At 49.8% G+C, this 14,350-nt stretch overlaps 7 protein-coding genes across 7 annotated transcripts; 5 read left to right on the plus strand and 2 right to left on the minus strand.

Annotated features, from left to right (window-relative positions):
* Positions 1 to 117: 117 nt before the first annotated feature.
* Positions 118 to 1,756, plus strand: bna5-1 (kynureninase; the record flags this gene model as incomplete). Its single annotated transcript, XM_058509209.1, has 4 exons — positions 118 to 307; positions 372 to 715; positions 786 to 1,266; positions 1,317 to 1,756. The coding sequence occupies 4 exons, from the start codon at positions 118 to 120 to the stop codon at positions 1,754 to 1,756; spliced, it is 1,455 nt and encodes a 484-aa protein (XP_058378188.1).
* A 409-nt stretch (positions 1,757 to 2,165) lies between these two features.
* Positions 2,166 to 3,760, plus strand: N7446_000443 (MFS transporter; the record flags this gene model as incomplete). Its single annotated transcript, XM_058509210.1, has 2 exons — positions 2,166 to 2,426; positions 2,480 to 3,760. The coding sequence occupies 2 exons, from the start codon at positions 2,166 to 2,168 to the stop codon at positions 3,758 to 3,760; spliced, it is 1,542 nt and encodes a 513-aa protein (XP_058378189.1).
* Positions 3,761 to 4,892: 1,132 nt separating this feature from the next.
* Positions 4,893 to 5,559, minus strand: N7446_000444 (ER membrane protein complex subunit 4; the record flags this gene model as incomplete). Its single annotated transcript, XM_058509211.1, has 3 exons — positions 4,893 to 4,968; positions 5,020 to 5,366; positions 5,422 to 5,559. 3 exons carry the CDS (start codon positions 5,557 to 5,559, stop codon positions 4,893 to 4,895), a joined length of 561 nt encoding a protein of 186 aa, XP_058378190.1.
* Positions 5,560 to 6,008: 449 nt separating this feature from the next.
* Positions 6,009 to 8,657, plus strand: N7446_000445 (putative AP-2 adaptor complex subunit beta; the record flags this gene model as incomplete). The annotated part of the gene is given in 7 exon segments (XM_058509212.1): positions 6,009 to 6,044; positions 6,272 to 6,456; positions 6,529 to 6,604; positions 6,662 to 7,026; positions 7,079 to 7,507; positions 7,560 to 8,466; positions 8,481 to 8,657. 7 exon segments carry the CDS (start codon positions 6,009 to 6,011, stop codon positions 8,655 to 8,657), a joined length of 2,175 nt encoding a protein of 724 aa, XP_058378191.1.
* Positions 8,658 to 9,136: 479 nt separating this feature from the next.
* Positions 9,137 to 9,973, plus strand: N7446_000446 (uncharacterized protein; the record flags this gene model as incomplete). Its single annotated transcript, XM_058509213.1, has 1 exon — positions 9,137 to 9,973. The coding sequence occupies one exon, from the start codon at positions 9,137 to 9,139 to the stop codon at positions 9,971 to 9,973; it is 837 nt and encodes a 278-aa protein (XP_058378192.1).
* A 590-nt stretch (positions 9,974 to 10,563) lies between these two features.
* N7446_000447 (LLM class flavin-dependent oxidoreductase) lies at positions 10,564 to 11,907 on the plus strand (the record flags this gene model as incomplete). The annotated part of the gene is made up of 1 exon (XM_058509214.1): positions 10,564 to 11,907. One exon carries the CDS (start codon positions 10,564 to 10,566, stop codon positions 11,905 to 11,907), a length of 1,344 nt encoding a protein of 447 aa, XP_058378193.1.
* Positions 11,908 to 12,691: 784 nt separating this feature from the next.
* cwc25 (U2-type spliceosomal complex subunit CWC25) lies at positions 12,692 to 14,091 on the minus strand (the record flags this gene model as incomplete). Its single annotated transcript, XM_058509215.1, has 2 exons — positions 12,692 to 14,006; positions 14,066 to 14,091. 2 exons carry the CDS (start codon positions 14,089 to 14,091, stop codon positions 12,692 to 12,694), a joined length of 1,341 nt encoding a protein of 446 aa, XP_058378194.1.
* Positions 14,092 to 14,350: the final 259 nt, after the last annotated feature.

Consider the following 14,350-nt stretch of genomic DNA (forward strand, 5'->3'; position numbering starts at 1 on the left):
ATGGTGGGGGACTGCAGGCAATTGCACATCTGCAAGCCTCAATAATTGCAGCTCGCAGGTGAAAGTCACGATATCAGATTGACCCGTGATTCATGATTCAGATCTGAATTGGCTGCCATGGGTTCCAGACAGCACGTCCGGGATATCAAAAGCGGTCCCCCGCTCCACTACACGGATGATATCAGAGCATACAAGAAAGAGTATGCTGAGGCTCTCGATGCGCAAGATCCGCTTCGGTCTTTCCGGGATGAGTTCATTATCCCATCTAAAAAGGACCTGACGAGAAAGACACTCGCTGTTGATGAGGGTAGGTATTAGACCTCGGCTTTCGTGCATCTGTTCTGAATTTCAAATTGCTTATTTCTCAGTAGGCGATGAAGCATTGGACCCAAAATGCATCTATTTCTGCGGTAACTCACTGGGTGTTCAACCTTACAGCACTCGCAGATATATCGAGCAGTATCTACGAACTTGGGCAACCAAGGGCGTGACTGGGCACTTTGTGCCACATGAAGATCAATTACTGCCTCCTTTTGTTGACGTGGACACTGCAGCCTCCAAACTTATGGCTCCTATTGTAGGTGCCTCTAATAGTGAGGTGGCGGTAATGGGCACCTTGACTGCCAATTTACACCTGTTAATGGCAAGCTTCTACCGTCCAACAAAAGAGAAGTTCAAGATCATCCTGGAGGGCAAGGCCTTTCCCAGTGATCATGTATGTTGCCAGCCGGGTAGTAACCCATGATAATTGCGGAATGTTTCTGGGTACTGATACGGACACATAGTATGCAGTCGAGTCTCAAATCCGTCATCACAACTTTGACCCGAAGGAGGCCATGGTTTTGATCGAGCCCGAGAATCTCGATATGCCTACATTGAGTACGGAACAGATCCTCAAAATTATTGATGACAATGCTTCCAGTACGGCACTTGTACTCCTCTCGGCTATTCAGTTCTACACAGGACAGTACTTTGACATCGAACGGATCACGGCGCACGCCCACTCAAAGGGAATCATGATCGGCTGGGACTGTGCCCATGCCGCAGGAAACGTGGATCTTCGTCTTCACGATTGGAACGTGGACTTTGCAGCCTGGTGCAATTATAAGTATCTAAATAGCGGACCGGGTGGAATAGCAGGTCTATTTGTCCATGAACGCCACGGCCGCGTAGATGAGAAACAGCCCGACAGTGACGAGACATTCCGTCCTCGATTCTCTGGCTGGTGGGGTGGAGACATCAAAACACGCTTCAATATGGAAAACAGTATGTATTTGGTGGAGTTGGTGTATGGGATGCAAGACTAATGAATCTAGAATTCCAACCACAACCCGGAGCGGCTGGTTTCCAGCTGTCGAACCCCTCTGTTCTGGACATTAATGCTGTCGTCGCATCCCTCGAGATTTTCAATCGAGCAACAATGAAAGAGATCCGGCAAAAGTCCTTGAATCTGACAGGCTATCTGGAACACCTGTTACTCAAGTATCCTCTGGATGCACCGCCCGAAGATAAGCCGTTTACCCTTATCACACCCTCAAACCCAGCCGAGCGAGGCGCTCAGCTCAGTCTGCGTCTCCAGCCAGGATTGTTAAATCATGTCCTGCATCAGTTGGACCAGAACGGGGTGGTTATTGACGAGAGGAAGCCAGATGTTGTGAGAGTTGCCCCTGCGCCGTTGTACAACACCTACGCCGAAGTGTGGGAATTCTCTCAGATATTCTTGCAGGCGTGCAAAGATGCAGTCAAAGCCCGCTGAGTGGCTAGTCACAGTTCTACGACCTATACATCGGACATAAGCCCAATCTCCGACGCCATTTCTGCGGAGTAAAGGAAGGATTTTCATAGTGCAGGTACACGTAACATGACTCTGGATTTTCAAATTGAACATAGAAATACTGTACAATCAAATACGCCAATAACTCTGTTCTATTGCTTATGTTGTATTCCATTGCTTATAATAGCGCCTTATGTGCTGATCGGCTCAACCCGCCGATCAGCGTCAAAGAGCAAAGCTTCGGCTTCTCGGCACCCATTTATTATCTCCGCAATTGGGTGGCCCTCCACTTGTGGGATAGTGAAAAAAGGCAATATGACTCTTGACTCTATCTACCCACAGCTCTCTGGGGCATATCACCTGATGGTTGGTTGTAACCTCCTCGCCTACCATGACGGAAAAGGAAATACAAGAAACCTCTGTACAGGACCCAGAATCACAGCGAAAAGCAGCAACTCAAGGCGAAGATGTCAGTGATGTCGACTACTCGGTCTTCACAGACAGCCAGCGGCGTTATATTGTCTTTATGGCATCGTGGGCTGGGTTTTTCTCGCCAGTCTCATCCCAGATCTATTTTCCCGCTTTGAACACTTTAGCGAAGGATCTTCATGTGTCCAACTCTTTGATCAATCTAACTTTGACAAGTTATATGGTGGGTCCTCTTATAGTCCGACTCCTACTACGCGATAACTGACCAGAGCGCAGATCTTCCAAGGACTGTCGCCCATGTTCATTGGCGATTTTGCAGACAAAGCTGGACGACGACCAGCATACATTGTCTGCTTCACGATCTACATTGCAGCCAATATCGGACTTGCCCTGCAGAGCAACTATGCAGCTCTTTTCGTGCTCAGATGTCTGCAGAGTGCAGGAAGCAGCACCACCATCGCCCTCTCATCTGGCGTGGTCTCCGATGTGGCCACTGCGTCCCAACGAGGCTCCTACATGGGCTTTGTAACTGCTGGCTCTCTAATGGGACCTTCAGTGGGACCAGTGGTTGGTGGTCTATTATCTCAATACCTGGGGTGGCGCGCCATATTCTGGTTTTTGACCATCTTTGCCGGAGCGTTCATGATACCTTTCCTGGTCTTCTTCCCAGAAACAGCTCGTGGTATTGTCGGTGATGGGTCACTGCCTCCTCAAAAATGGAATATGTCCCTGATCAGCCACCTCAAATCGAGGAAATCCCGTGAAGAGGGCGTTATTTCTCCTGCCAATGCCTCAAAGCAGAAACTCAAGTTCCCCAATCCTTTCCAGACGCTCGCCATTGTCTTTCAGAAAGATGTCGGCATAATTCTCTTCTGCAATGCTATTCTTTTTGCGGGATTCTATGATGTGAGCGCAACTATTCCCTCCATCTACAATGAGCTATATGGCCTGAACGATCTCCAAGTCGGTCTTTGCTACATTCCATTTGGCCTCGGTGCCACGATTGCTTCAATTGGCAATGGCAAATTCCTGGACTACAACTACCGCCGACTCGCGAAGCAGCTGAATTTCCCCTTGGCCAAGAACCGGCACACTGACCTGCGGAACTTCCCCATCGAGAAAGCTCGCCTTCAGATTGCATTCCCTCTTCTCGCTTTAGGTAGCCTCAGCATCCTTGTGTTTGGATGGTTCTTAAACTACGGGATCCATCTTGCTGCACCAACATGTATTCTTTTCCTTATGGGATTGACTTTGACGGGTGCATTCAATACTATCAGTACATTGCTGGTTGATCTATACCCAACACAAGCGGCCAAGGCCACTGCTGCCAACAATTTCGGGCGTTGTTTGCTGGGAGCTGGTGCAACGGCGCTCATTGATCCTATGCTTTCGGCTATGGGCCGGGGATGGTGTTTTACTTTCATTGCACTTATAATGTTGGCAACTACACCGCTGCTTATGATTGTCATCCGAAAAGGACCTCATTGGCGCGAGGAGCGTCGTGTGAAGGAGGAGGCTAAGGTTGGGGGTGAGGGTGCCCTAAGAAGCGAGAAGTGACCAACCGTTCGTTACTTGACACAAGACATCCGCAACCACAATACCATAGGCTAAAAGCGGTAATTCATTTTCTCAATGACATAACCCCGAACTGCTATCTCGCAGTGTTTGGAACAAGTTCCTCATGAATCATGACAATTTGTTTCCCGGCACGTATCCAAATCCACCTAAATCTTTCGCTATATTGTAAAGAAAAGAAATCCCAACTCAAACTGTGTAAGTCATAAAGCTGGACATTGAGATCCCTATCCGTATCACTCCATCTCATCTTTAAACTCGTCCATCTATAACGCATGTCTCCCATTAAGATTCAGAATCTGTATCTTCTCATTCACCGCTAGAATTTGTTCTGTCTTTTTGGCATCCCCTTCTTCGACAACAGCATCTAGCCATTCGGGTTATAAACTTGTGGCCCTTCGCCAAAGACAGAATTAGTGTTTGCAACCTTGTAGCACATGTAGCCCTATGAACAGAACCTTGGGCCTTAGCCAAGGCCTGAACAGTTGCGGCTGAACACTTGAGAAGCTCAGATTCGCTGTGTTTGATAAACTCTTCTTACTTTGCAACAATCACCCCTATGCTGTTGCTTGTAATCTAGACATCATCTTTCAACGAACTCAGTCTGGTTACCCCCGTTAACTTCATCTAACAGGTTCGAAAGCAGAATTTGCGCTTATTGGTAAGCCACCGTTCTTTTAGCGAAATCTGTGATACGGGAGGAAAGTTCGACTTTTACCGTGTTGGATAGCGATTTTGGGCAGCGGAGTATCGTCAATGGGTGTTCAAGGTAAACTAGAACTCAGAGTAGAAGTGCAGAATAAGTCTAGCAGAATGCAACGTAGAGCTGCAAGAATTCAGGCAGGGAAACGGAGGGAGGTGAGGGGGGACCTGTATAACCAACTACAGTCACAAGTTGGCCGTTTTGATGGCACCGTTCACCGACTATTACGCTATAGCGCTTTCTGTTGATGCTTATTTAGAGCTCTGTGCTAGAGAACATGCATGCTTATAGAGCTCTCATTTCAATGATCCAAGGCAAAGGTCACGACATGCAATTTTTCTCGTTTGGACTATCATCCACGGATGCATTTCAATCTGCCTCTTCCCGACAATATTCCAATATTATATCATATCACCTGAAAGCAAAATGAGCATGCTCCAAGGGTTGACGTTCTGACTCCCACGCTAGCCAATCCGATCTCGTGGTTCTAGCCGGATATGTTAGCAATGAACGATGACAATGCAGTAGGCAAACTTACGGCAATAGACCCATCGCATTAACCTTCCAAATTCCCAATGCCAATAATAGCAGCTGCATCAACATGTAGACAACCTTCACTCCGAGCAGACGCGAATGTGTCGACTCGGTATCGTACTTGGCGAACGCCGCGTTGGTATTAATCAGACCCTGGATAGGACCCTTGAAGAGCATCATGACCATCATAATGCTGAAAATCTGAAGACTGTTGCCGGACATGTACATCATAATGGCGTTCATGGGGATCTGCTTGGACGGGGCGATGGCGATCTCCCAAGCCTTCTTCATCTTGAGCGCATCGGTATCCTCGGGTTTCTTGGCGGTAGCTTGTTGTTGCTGCTGTTGGCGCTGAGAATATTTGTGTTAATAGCTTCGTTCCATATGTCCAAAGGGGTAGTCTCACCTGCTTGCCTCCCCGGCTGCTCGAGAATCCTGGCGGATCCGGGATACTAGATGCGGCCTTTGAGGGGCGCGGCATGGGGGAGTTGAGCGCAACAACCCATTGTGGAGGAGGAGGTGGCGGCAGAGATGTTTGTGACATGCTGAGGGTCGAGACTGTAAATGTGGTGTGGGGAGAGGAAGAGAGCAACGGGAGGTTCCAGGGAGGTCTTTCCTCCGCAGTGCCCACTCCGCCTTCCGACAATTCTCCTTTCTCTCCCACTCTCGACTTCTCGCGATTCTTCTAATTCCTTGCATCTTTCATTACCTGTAATGTCCAGTCAATGATCCTGTCTGCCGAGTTTCCCGAACGCGCAGCGGTGCAGTGAACACGCATTCGGTCTCACCCTTTTCTGACCCTTCCACCATACGCCCTCCTCGAACCCTTTCGAGCTCAATCTCACACCTGTTTTAGTTCCGTGTCATTGACGATCTCCTCGATATCGCATGTGATTGTTCGCACGGTGACTAGACAAGAGCCTAAATCCGCCGAATCCGCACCAAGAGCCCGCGCCTAGCAGTCCCCAAACGCTATTCGCCCATATCGCAGCCATGAGTTCTGGGGGAGACGCGAAGTTGTTCGCCAGGGTACGTTAGCTCCTGTCTGATCGCATGATCCTTTGCCTTTCCCCGCCTTTTCGTTTCTATCCGCTCGCTTTGGCTCTTCGGACATTTGCTTGCAGCTCGCTTCTCTTGCATTTGGTATACCCCTGCGATATACTGCATGAACTCGCACTGTTTCATATTTCGTCCCCATGTTTCTCGCTGTTGCACCTTTCGCTCCAACAAATGGCTCACGCTCGTCGAATCAACAGGGGAAGGTCGCGGAGCTGCGGCTGGAGCTCAATAGTGGCGGCAAGAAGGACAAAAACTACTCCGCCAAAAAGATCGCCCTCAAGAAGATTGTCGCCAACATGACTATGAGCAACAACGATATGGTGGCCTTGTTCCCGGACGTTATCGGCTGTATGAATCTGCCCAGCTTGGAGATCAAGAAGATGTATGTCTGAGAGAATAATGCCGCTTTCGGTGTTCACGATTGGGTCGGGCTTGGATGCTGATATTGCTTTAGGTGCTTCTTGTTCCTGGTCAACTATTCGAGAATGAAGCCGGAGGTCGCATTGAAGGCACTGCCGATTTTGGTTGATGTATGGCCCCGATATCGAACAGAGAATGTGGACTTGAGCTGACAGGTTGCGCTGCAGGATATGGCCGATAACAACCCACTTGTGCGCGCGCTTGCATTACGGACCATTTCATATGTACATGTTCGCGAGTTCGTTGAAGCAACCTTCCAGCCCCTCAAACGCCTAATGCAAGACAACGACCCTTATGTCCGCAAGACGGCCGCTTTCTGTGTCGCCAAGCTTTATGAACACGATAAGAAGATGGTGGAGAATTCAGATCTGATCGATCGACTCAATCGCATGTTGAAGGATGAGAATCCGACTGTTGTATCCAGCGTTTTGGCTTCGCTGGTGGACATCTGGGGCCGGAGCGAGTCGATCTCTCTCACTATCGACTATGTCAGCGCCTCAAAACTGGTATCCATTTTGGCAGACTGCTCCGAGTAAGGACCTTTCATCCACATTCAGGGACTGATGTGCTAACAGTTGCAATAGATGGGGTCAAACTTACATTCTTGAAGCATTAATGGCATACGTGCCCCAAGATGCCGCGGAGGCGCTTCTGTTAGCAGAGCGAATTGCTCCACGTCTCTCTCACCAAAATTCTGCCGTCGTTCTCACCTCATGCCGAGTCATTCTTTACCTCATGAACTACATCTCTGGTGAAAAGCATATCACCTCCTTATGCAAAAAACTATCCCCACCTCTCGTTACATTGCTTTCAAAGCCGCCAGAGGTTCAATATCTGGCCCTGCGAAATGCTATCTTAATTCTTCAGAAGAGACCCGAAGTATTGCGGAATGATATTCGCGTGTTCTTCTGTAACTACAACGACCCAATTTACGTCAAAGTGACCAAGTTGGAATTGATGTTCATGCTCACCACGAAAGACAACATTGGCGTGGTCTTAGCAGAGCTCCGCGAGTAAGTATATTCCAATCCTTTGTATTGGGTTATATGCTGATAATCTTTGCAGATATGCCACTGAAATTGACGTACACTTTGTTCGCAAGGCTGTTCGGGCCATTGGCAAATTAGCGATTAAGATCGAGTCTTCTGCGAAACAGTGTATCGACACACTATTGGAGCTGGTCGACGCCAAGATCCCATACATTGTCCAGGAGGCTACTGTGGTTATTCGCAACATCTTCCGCAAATACCCCAACCAGTACGAGAGCATAATCAGCCACGTTCTCCGTAACATCGACGACCTCGACGAACCCGAGGCGAAGGCAGCCGTCATCTGGATTATTGGCCAGTATGCGGACCGCATTGATAATTCCGATGGTCTGCTTCAGGATTATCTGGCCACCTTCCACGACGAAACGGTCGAAGTGCAGCTGGCCCTGCTTACGGCTACCGTCAAACTATTTATCCAACGGCCTACCAAGGGCCAGCAGCTTGTCCCGCAGGTACTAAAATGGTGCACTGAGGAAACAGATGACCCAGATCTCCGTGACCGTGGTTACATGTACTGGCGGCTACTATCCACAGACCCAGCAACCGCCAAGCAGGTCGTCATGGGCCAAAAGCCCCCGATCACAGCTGAGAGCGAGAAGTTGGATCCCCGCACTCTGGAGGAACTCTGTCTGAACGTCGGCACTCTCGCCACCGTCTACCTCAAGCCCATCCACCAAGTCTTCCGCTCGGCCCGCCCTCGCCGCCTCCTACCCAGCCCAGCCTTGCAGCGTTCCCGCCCAGAGGACGGCACAGGCAATATGCTGGACTACAACCCTCCCACCGCAAACATGGCCTCCGCATCAACCAGTAACAGCGGCCTTGCCACAATCACCACGACCGGTGACCCCGTCACCCCAGTCAACGCTCCTCCCCTCCTAACCTCCCTCTTCCCGTCGCCAACCCTGTGGGAGCCGCAGGTCCCAGTAACATGAACGAGGCGGCCGATGCAGCAGACGCCTACTTCAGTGGTATTGGGTCTCAGCAAATGGCTTCACTGGATCTCGGTGGTGGTGGTGCGCCTCAATCGCAGTATGTCGTGACTCAGAACCAGCAGCAGGTTTATCAGCCACATTTGGCTGGTGGCGCTGCTACGGGTGAGCTCTTATTGTTATAATTCCATGTTGAGGTTGTGGAGGGGTATAATTGTACATGTAGATAGAACACGTTTTCTTGTGTTGTCTGCGCCTAGTAATTACAGATTATGTTTTGTCTACCATTTTGGAAAGTTGTAGTCAAGTCTTCATTCAACTTAACATCATCGTCTAGCTACGTGGCCTGGGTGTAATCTGCACAGTAGATCACTGCTTAAGCCACCTATCCGACGACGTTTCCATAGTATTTGGGAACCATCATGATATTCAATTCCAGACCAATCAAATGTCGGTGTGCGGGTTGGGCATACCGATACGACGTCTTTAGGCAGCCGGTAGTCCTCCCCAGAGATGCCACCGATTGAAGAGGCATCCCCTTACACGTCTATCTTCCCCTGCCGTTTCAGTGAGAAATCCCCGTACGTGCGAATAGCAACGAGGTGAGCTTTGATCTGCCTTTTGATATATGCCACTTATTAACACTACAAAATATACAAGAACCATGTCAGCACCACCAAATCTAGGGCAAGATGTGCTAGAGATGAACGAGACTTACGAAGACTCAGACAATGGCTTCTACTTCGCAGGCACACTCATGGTATATCGAATGAATGGCAATTTATACCACGCAAAGCTGAAAGCCCGCTACTCATCCCCTTCAAATGTCAATACAAACGACCTAGAGAATATCATCCAAATACCCATCTCGGCCTACAATCCAACCTTCTCTGCCGAGTTCACACTAGCGCCTGAGACACTACCAACCAATTCCTTTGTCAAGACCCCCCGATTGATCAGTTACGATCGAATCAGTCAAGGGCTTCGACCGAATTCTATTGCAGAGGATGTCCTTCATGAAGTCAGGATTTACGAACTCTTACGGCGGCACGCACATCCTAATATTGCTACCTATCTCGGTTGTCAGGTTTCTAATGGTATGATCACGGGTCTTTGTCTGCAGAAATATCCTCGTACCCTTCTCAAAGAGATCAATCCAGGCAGTCTGAACAAGAGACATTTGAGAAATACACGGGTGGTAGGGAAAGACTATACCTCGATTCTGGCAGATATCGAGAGGGGGATTAGGCATCTTCATTCGTTGGGATTGGTACATAATGATATCAATCCAAACAATATCATGATTGATAATGGTAGGGCGATTATTATTGATTTTGGGTCTTGTCGGAAGCTGGGAGAGAGTCTAGAGGATGTTGGTCGGACCTATGAATGGTATGATGAGAAGGTGAAGCACTCTTTCTTTGAGAATGACTTAGCTGCGTTAGAAGAGATTCGTGTTTGGCTTGGGTATGGTGAAGAGACATTTCAGTTTGTTGAGTAGTACTTAGATACCTTTTCCATCTCGGAAACGATGTTTCTACCTTGTTCTTTGTCTCTCTACGGACAGTCTGCCCCTGAACCTACGAACCAGTTCATGTAGAGTCAAGCAACAAGTAAGCTACCTTAAAGTCTAGCTATGCAGGTATATCCGGGTATGTATAATCTGGAAGGAGAGATATCACTGTACCAGACATACATATGGAAGATGGCAGCCCTAATGATGTGGCAGGAAGGACGCTCTTCCCAAAATGGCAATGGATCTATACATTTGTCGAATTCATATCAAACGTTAGTTCTTGTGGAAGTGCGCATCTACTAATTCTTCGCTATGGAAGCTTTTGTTTCACAGCCACTGCTGAGAGACTCCCGTAAGCTGACATTTACACAAGCTGCTTGCGCAAGCAACCTGCTCCAGCACGCCATCTCTCCAACGGCCGAAGATTATAAATCGGCTGATAAATGACAGCTCGATAAGTCTGTATATAGAGGGGTATATAGAGGGTTATATAGTCCATCTATACTCACCATCTAAGTCTATAACGCATTAATCTCACATCCAACCACTATACAGAGTATCAAACCAACATCAAAATGACAGACCCCAAACCAACCCGCCAACTACACCTAACAGCATTCATGCGCCCAGTCTCCCTCCACACAGGAGCCTGGCGCTACCCAAACTCCTACCCAGACGCAAACTTCAACCTCAAACACATAATCCACTTCGCGCAAAAGCTCGAAGCCGCCAAATTCGACGCCTTCTTCATGGCAGACCACTTAGCCGTCCTAAACATGCCCGTCGAGGCCCTCAAACGCAGCCACACAGTGACATCCTTCGAGCCCTTCACCTTGCTCTCAGCCCTCTCGGCCGTAACCGAGAAAATCGGCCTGGCCGCAACAGCCAGCACGACCTACGATGCGCCGTACCATGTTGCACGGCGCTTCGCCAGTTTGGACCACCTGAGTAATGGGCGGGCAGCGTGGAATATTGTCACGACCGGGAATCCGGAATCGAGCCATAACTTTGGTTTTGATGAGCACATGACACATAGTGATCGGTACAAGCGTGCGCGCGAGTTCTACGATGTGGTTACGGGGCTTTGGGATAGTTTTGCGGACGACGCGTTTACGCGGGATGTTGGGAGTGGGGAGTATTTTGATCCGGCGAAGATGCATGTTTTGAATCATGTTGGGGAGGAGTTGAAGGTGCGTGGGCCGTTGAATATTGCACGGCCGCCGCAGGGTTGGCCGGTTATTGTGCAGGCTGGGCAGAGTGAGCCTGGGAGGCAGCTTGCTGCTGAGACAGCTGAGGTTGTTTTCTGTAGTCCCAAGGATATTGAGGGGGCTAAGGTGCTTTATGCTGATATTAAGGAGCGGGTGGTGAAGGCTGGGCGGGAAAGGGATCATTTGAAGATATTGCCTGCTGCGCTGATTATTGTTGGGGATAGCAAGCAGGATGCGCAGGAGAAGAGGCTTCAGTTGGATAGCTTGGTACATTATGATAGTGCACTTGCGTCTTTGTCGGTTTCTCTTGGGGTTGATGTGAGTGCTTTTGATCCCGATGGTCCTTTGCCGCCGGACCTGCCTGAGACGAATGCGAGCAAGACGAGCAGGGAGGGTGTTGAGCTGCTGGCTAAGAAGGAGGGCTTGACCATTCGCCAACTTGCGCAGCGGTATGGCGGGTATTCAGGGTTGGCTTTCCTCGGCTCGCCGAGTGATATTGCTGATGAGATGGAGACCTGGTTGCGGGAAGAAGCCTCAGATGGCTTCACTTGCACATTCCCTTTCTTGCCTCAGGGTCTGGAAGAGGTGACGGATAGGCTGATTCCAGAGCTGCAACGGAGAGGTCTGTTCCGCAAGGATTATACGGGGTCGACGCTGCGTGAACACTTTGGTTTGCTCAGACCGGAGAATCGCTTCTTTAGCGAAGCATAACTGTATAATTTGGAGGTCCTGCTGTGGCCAGCAGACTGAACAGGGTATTCCTGGCATATCCTATATGAAGCGACGTTGATCTATACCTTCTCCTTGACCTGTAAGATGATCTTTCTTCGTTGAGTGTAGGCAGTCCAGCATCGTGTGAGCTTGAAAGTCTCGCTCAAGTGATGTGAGGCATTGCAGTAACTGGATCATAAAGTTATATCAGCGTTAGATGGCCATTTGCACATTTCATGTGAACAAACAGGTCGAATAGTTGAAATGATTTAAGGTTTACTCAACGCGCCTTCAAGCCACCAGGACGTGTTTTTACATCAGCGACTGCATTTCCTCCCTCCCAAAAGTTGGAAAACATCACCAAATGGCCACGTCGGCCCAAATAGGAAATCCGGGGTAACAAACAACTCTAATACACTAAGATCTAATCAGTCACCTTGACAAGACCTCAACGCGCCTTCAAACTTCTGGATTCCTCCCAAATTCTGAGACTACGCTTCCCCGCCCCCTCTAACCAGTACGGTCAATATCCCTTTGATATCCTTTCCCTACATGGCCAGAGTGCGATGTAGCGTAGAAACAGGACACAACCCAGAGGTAGAGAAGACTTTGTTTACTCGCGTCGGTGCATATGAACACAGAATAATAGACATCAATGATCGACGTTCGTGCTAATCGCTAAAATAAACCAAGGGAATCATGAATGCCAATCCCATACTCAAGGCATCGAGACCACACAGAGTAAATATAGACAGGAAGACCTATCTCATACAGAACATCGTTCTCAGTCCTCATCCATCCGCTCAAGTCCGCCACGAGAACGACGGATGCGCTCATCCAGACTATCCTCCTGCACCCGCTTATGCATATCAGACATGAACCTGCCCCGATCTGAGCGCTGACGATCATCAGCTTCCTGCTGTTGTTCCTCCTTCGCAGTGATATCAGTGATCCGCTGGCGGCGGTCTACCTCCATATCAGTGGCATTGGATTGCATCTCTGCCAGTTTACGGCGTCGTTCTTCCTCGATCTCCTTGGGATCAGGCTTGTTGGCTGGGGGATGAGCAGAAGGTGCTCCATTATCGCGGCCAGAGTCCCGCCGGTTATTGAACTCACGGCGGGGGAAGTCTCGGCGACGGTCCTCGGTGGGAGGAGGACGTCCATTGCGGTCTCCAGACGGGCGAGGGGATCGAGAGTATCGACGTGACGAGCGGTCACCTTCACGGCCTTCACGGCCCCGATCACGTCTGTCATCGCGGTCCTGGTGACGAGAGTACGAGTCTGTCTTATCTTGATGGTCGCGACGGTCTCGGCCACGATCCCTGTCATCCCGACGAGATCTGGTATCATCACTCCGCCGATCACGGTTGTCACGGTTGTCACCACGGCGCTCATCGTCATGTCGCTCACGCTCACGCTCACTCCGGTGCCTGTGGTGTCGATCGCCCGAAGCAGGAGATCTGGATCGATGCCGACGAGGAGATGACCGTCGGTGGTGTCTGTCGCGGCGCTCATCGCCCGCATCATCGCTGTACCGTCTGCGCTTCGAGTCATGGGTCCGATGGCGACGGTCGCGTTCCTTTCCGCGGTCGCGACCACCATCTCCGCCCTGGGCGCGCTTCTCCTCTCGTTCCTTGCGTCGCATCGCTTCCTTAACCATCGCTTCATATGCCGCTTGTTCCCTCTTCTTCACCTCCAGCAGCGGGTCCGCCATAACCTTCAACATGGTGTCGCGCGCCGACCCAACAGATGGACCTGCCGCGGCGTCATTGCCCACCACCTCCGACCCTTTCTCCAGCTTCTTGGTGTCGGCATCGTTTTTTAGTATGACTCCGTCGATTCGTCGCTTGCCTAGTAGGTATCCCTCCATCTCCTCCGAGTAGTGGCCGGTGGCGCTGGAGGGGGCTTGGTACATCCAGTCGACGCGGCTCTGTTGCTTCCCTTTTCCGGAGGCTTCTTGGAGGCGCTGGAGCTCTTGCATTTGTCGCTCTTCTTCTCTCTCACGTCTTAGCTGATCGATCTGCTTGCGCTCCTCGAGCGCGCGCTTCTCTTGCGCCCATACGCGCTCTTGGTTCTTGAGCAGCGATGGGTGCCATGATCTGTTGTCGGGTCAGTATTGGGCCAGTACATTATTTCGAGGGTCCTTAGTGAAACTTACTTCTTTAAGTTCAGATCACCGCCCATTTTGGTTATGTTGTGAGGTTGTGACGAGGGAAGGTGGAAATGTCACAAGATCCGGTCTGATGAGGTCTACCGCCTCGGGCGTTTTTCTGCTCCCAACCATCTGCAGACTTGGCATGACCTTTATTTTTACCTCTATTTAGTAAAGCATCTTCTACATATGTTAGAAGAATACAATCTGGCACTCTCTGCTAAAGCCCAAATTTTTATATAATATTTGTGTAACTGGCATAGGTCACCGTCTGTCGTAGACATATATAAC

Source organism: Penicillium canescens, assembly GCF_028828765.1.
Source record: "Penicillium canescens strain IBT 15451 chromosome Unknown utg000001l_segment0_segment0, whole genome shotgun sequence".
Classification (NCBI taxonomy): Eukaryota; Fungi; Ascomycota; class Eurotiomycetes; order Eurotiales; family Aspergillaceae; genus Penicillium; species Penicillium canescens.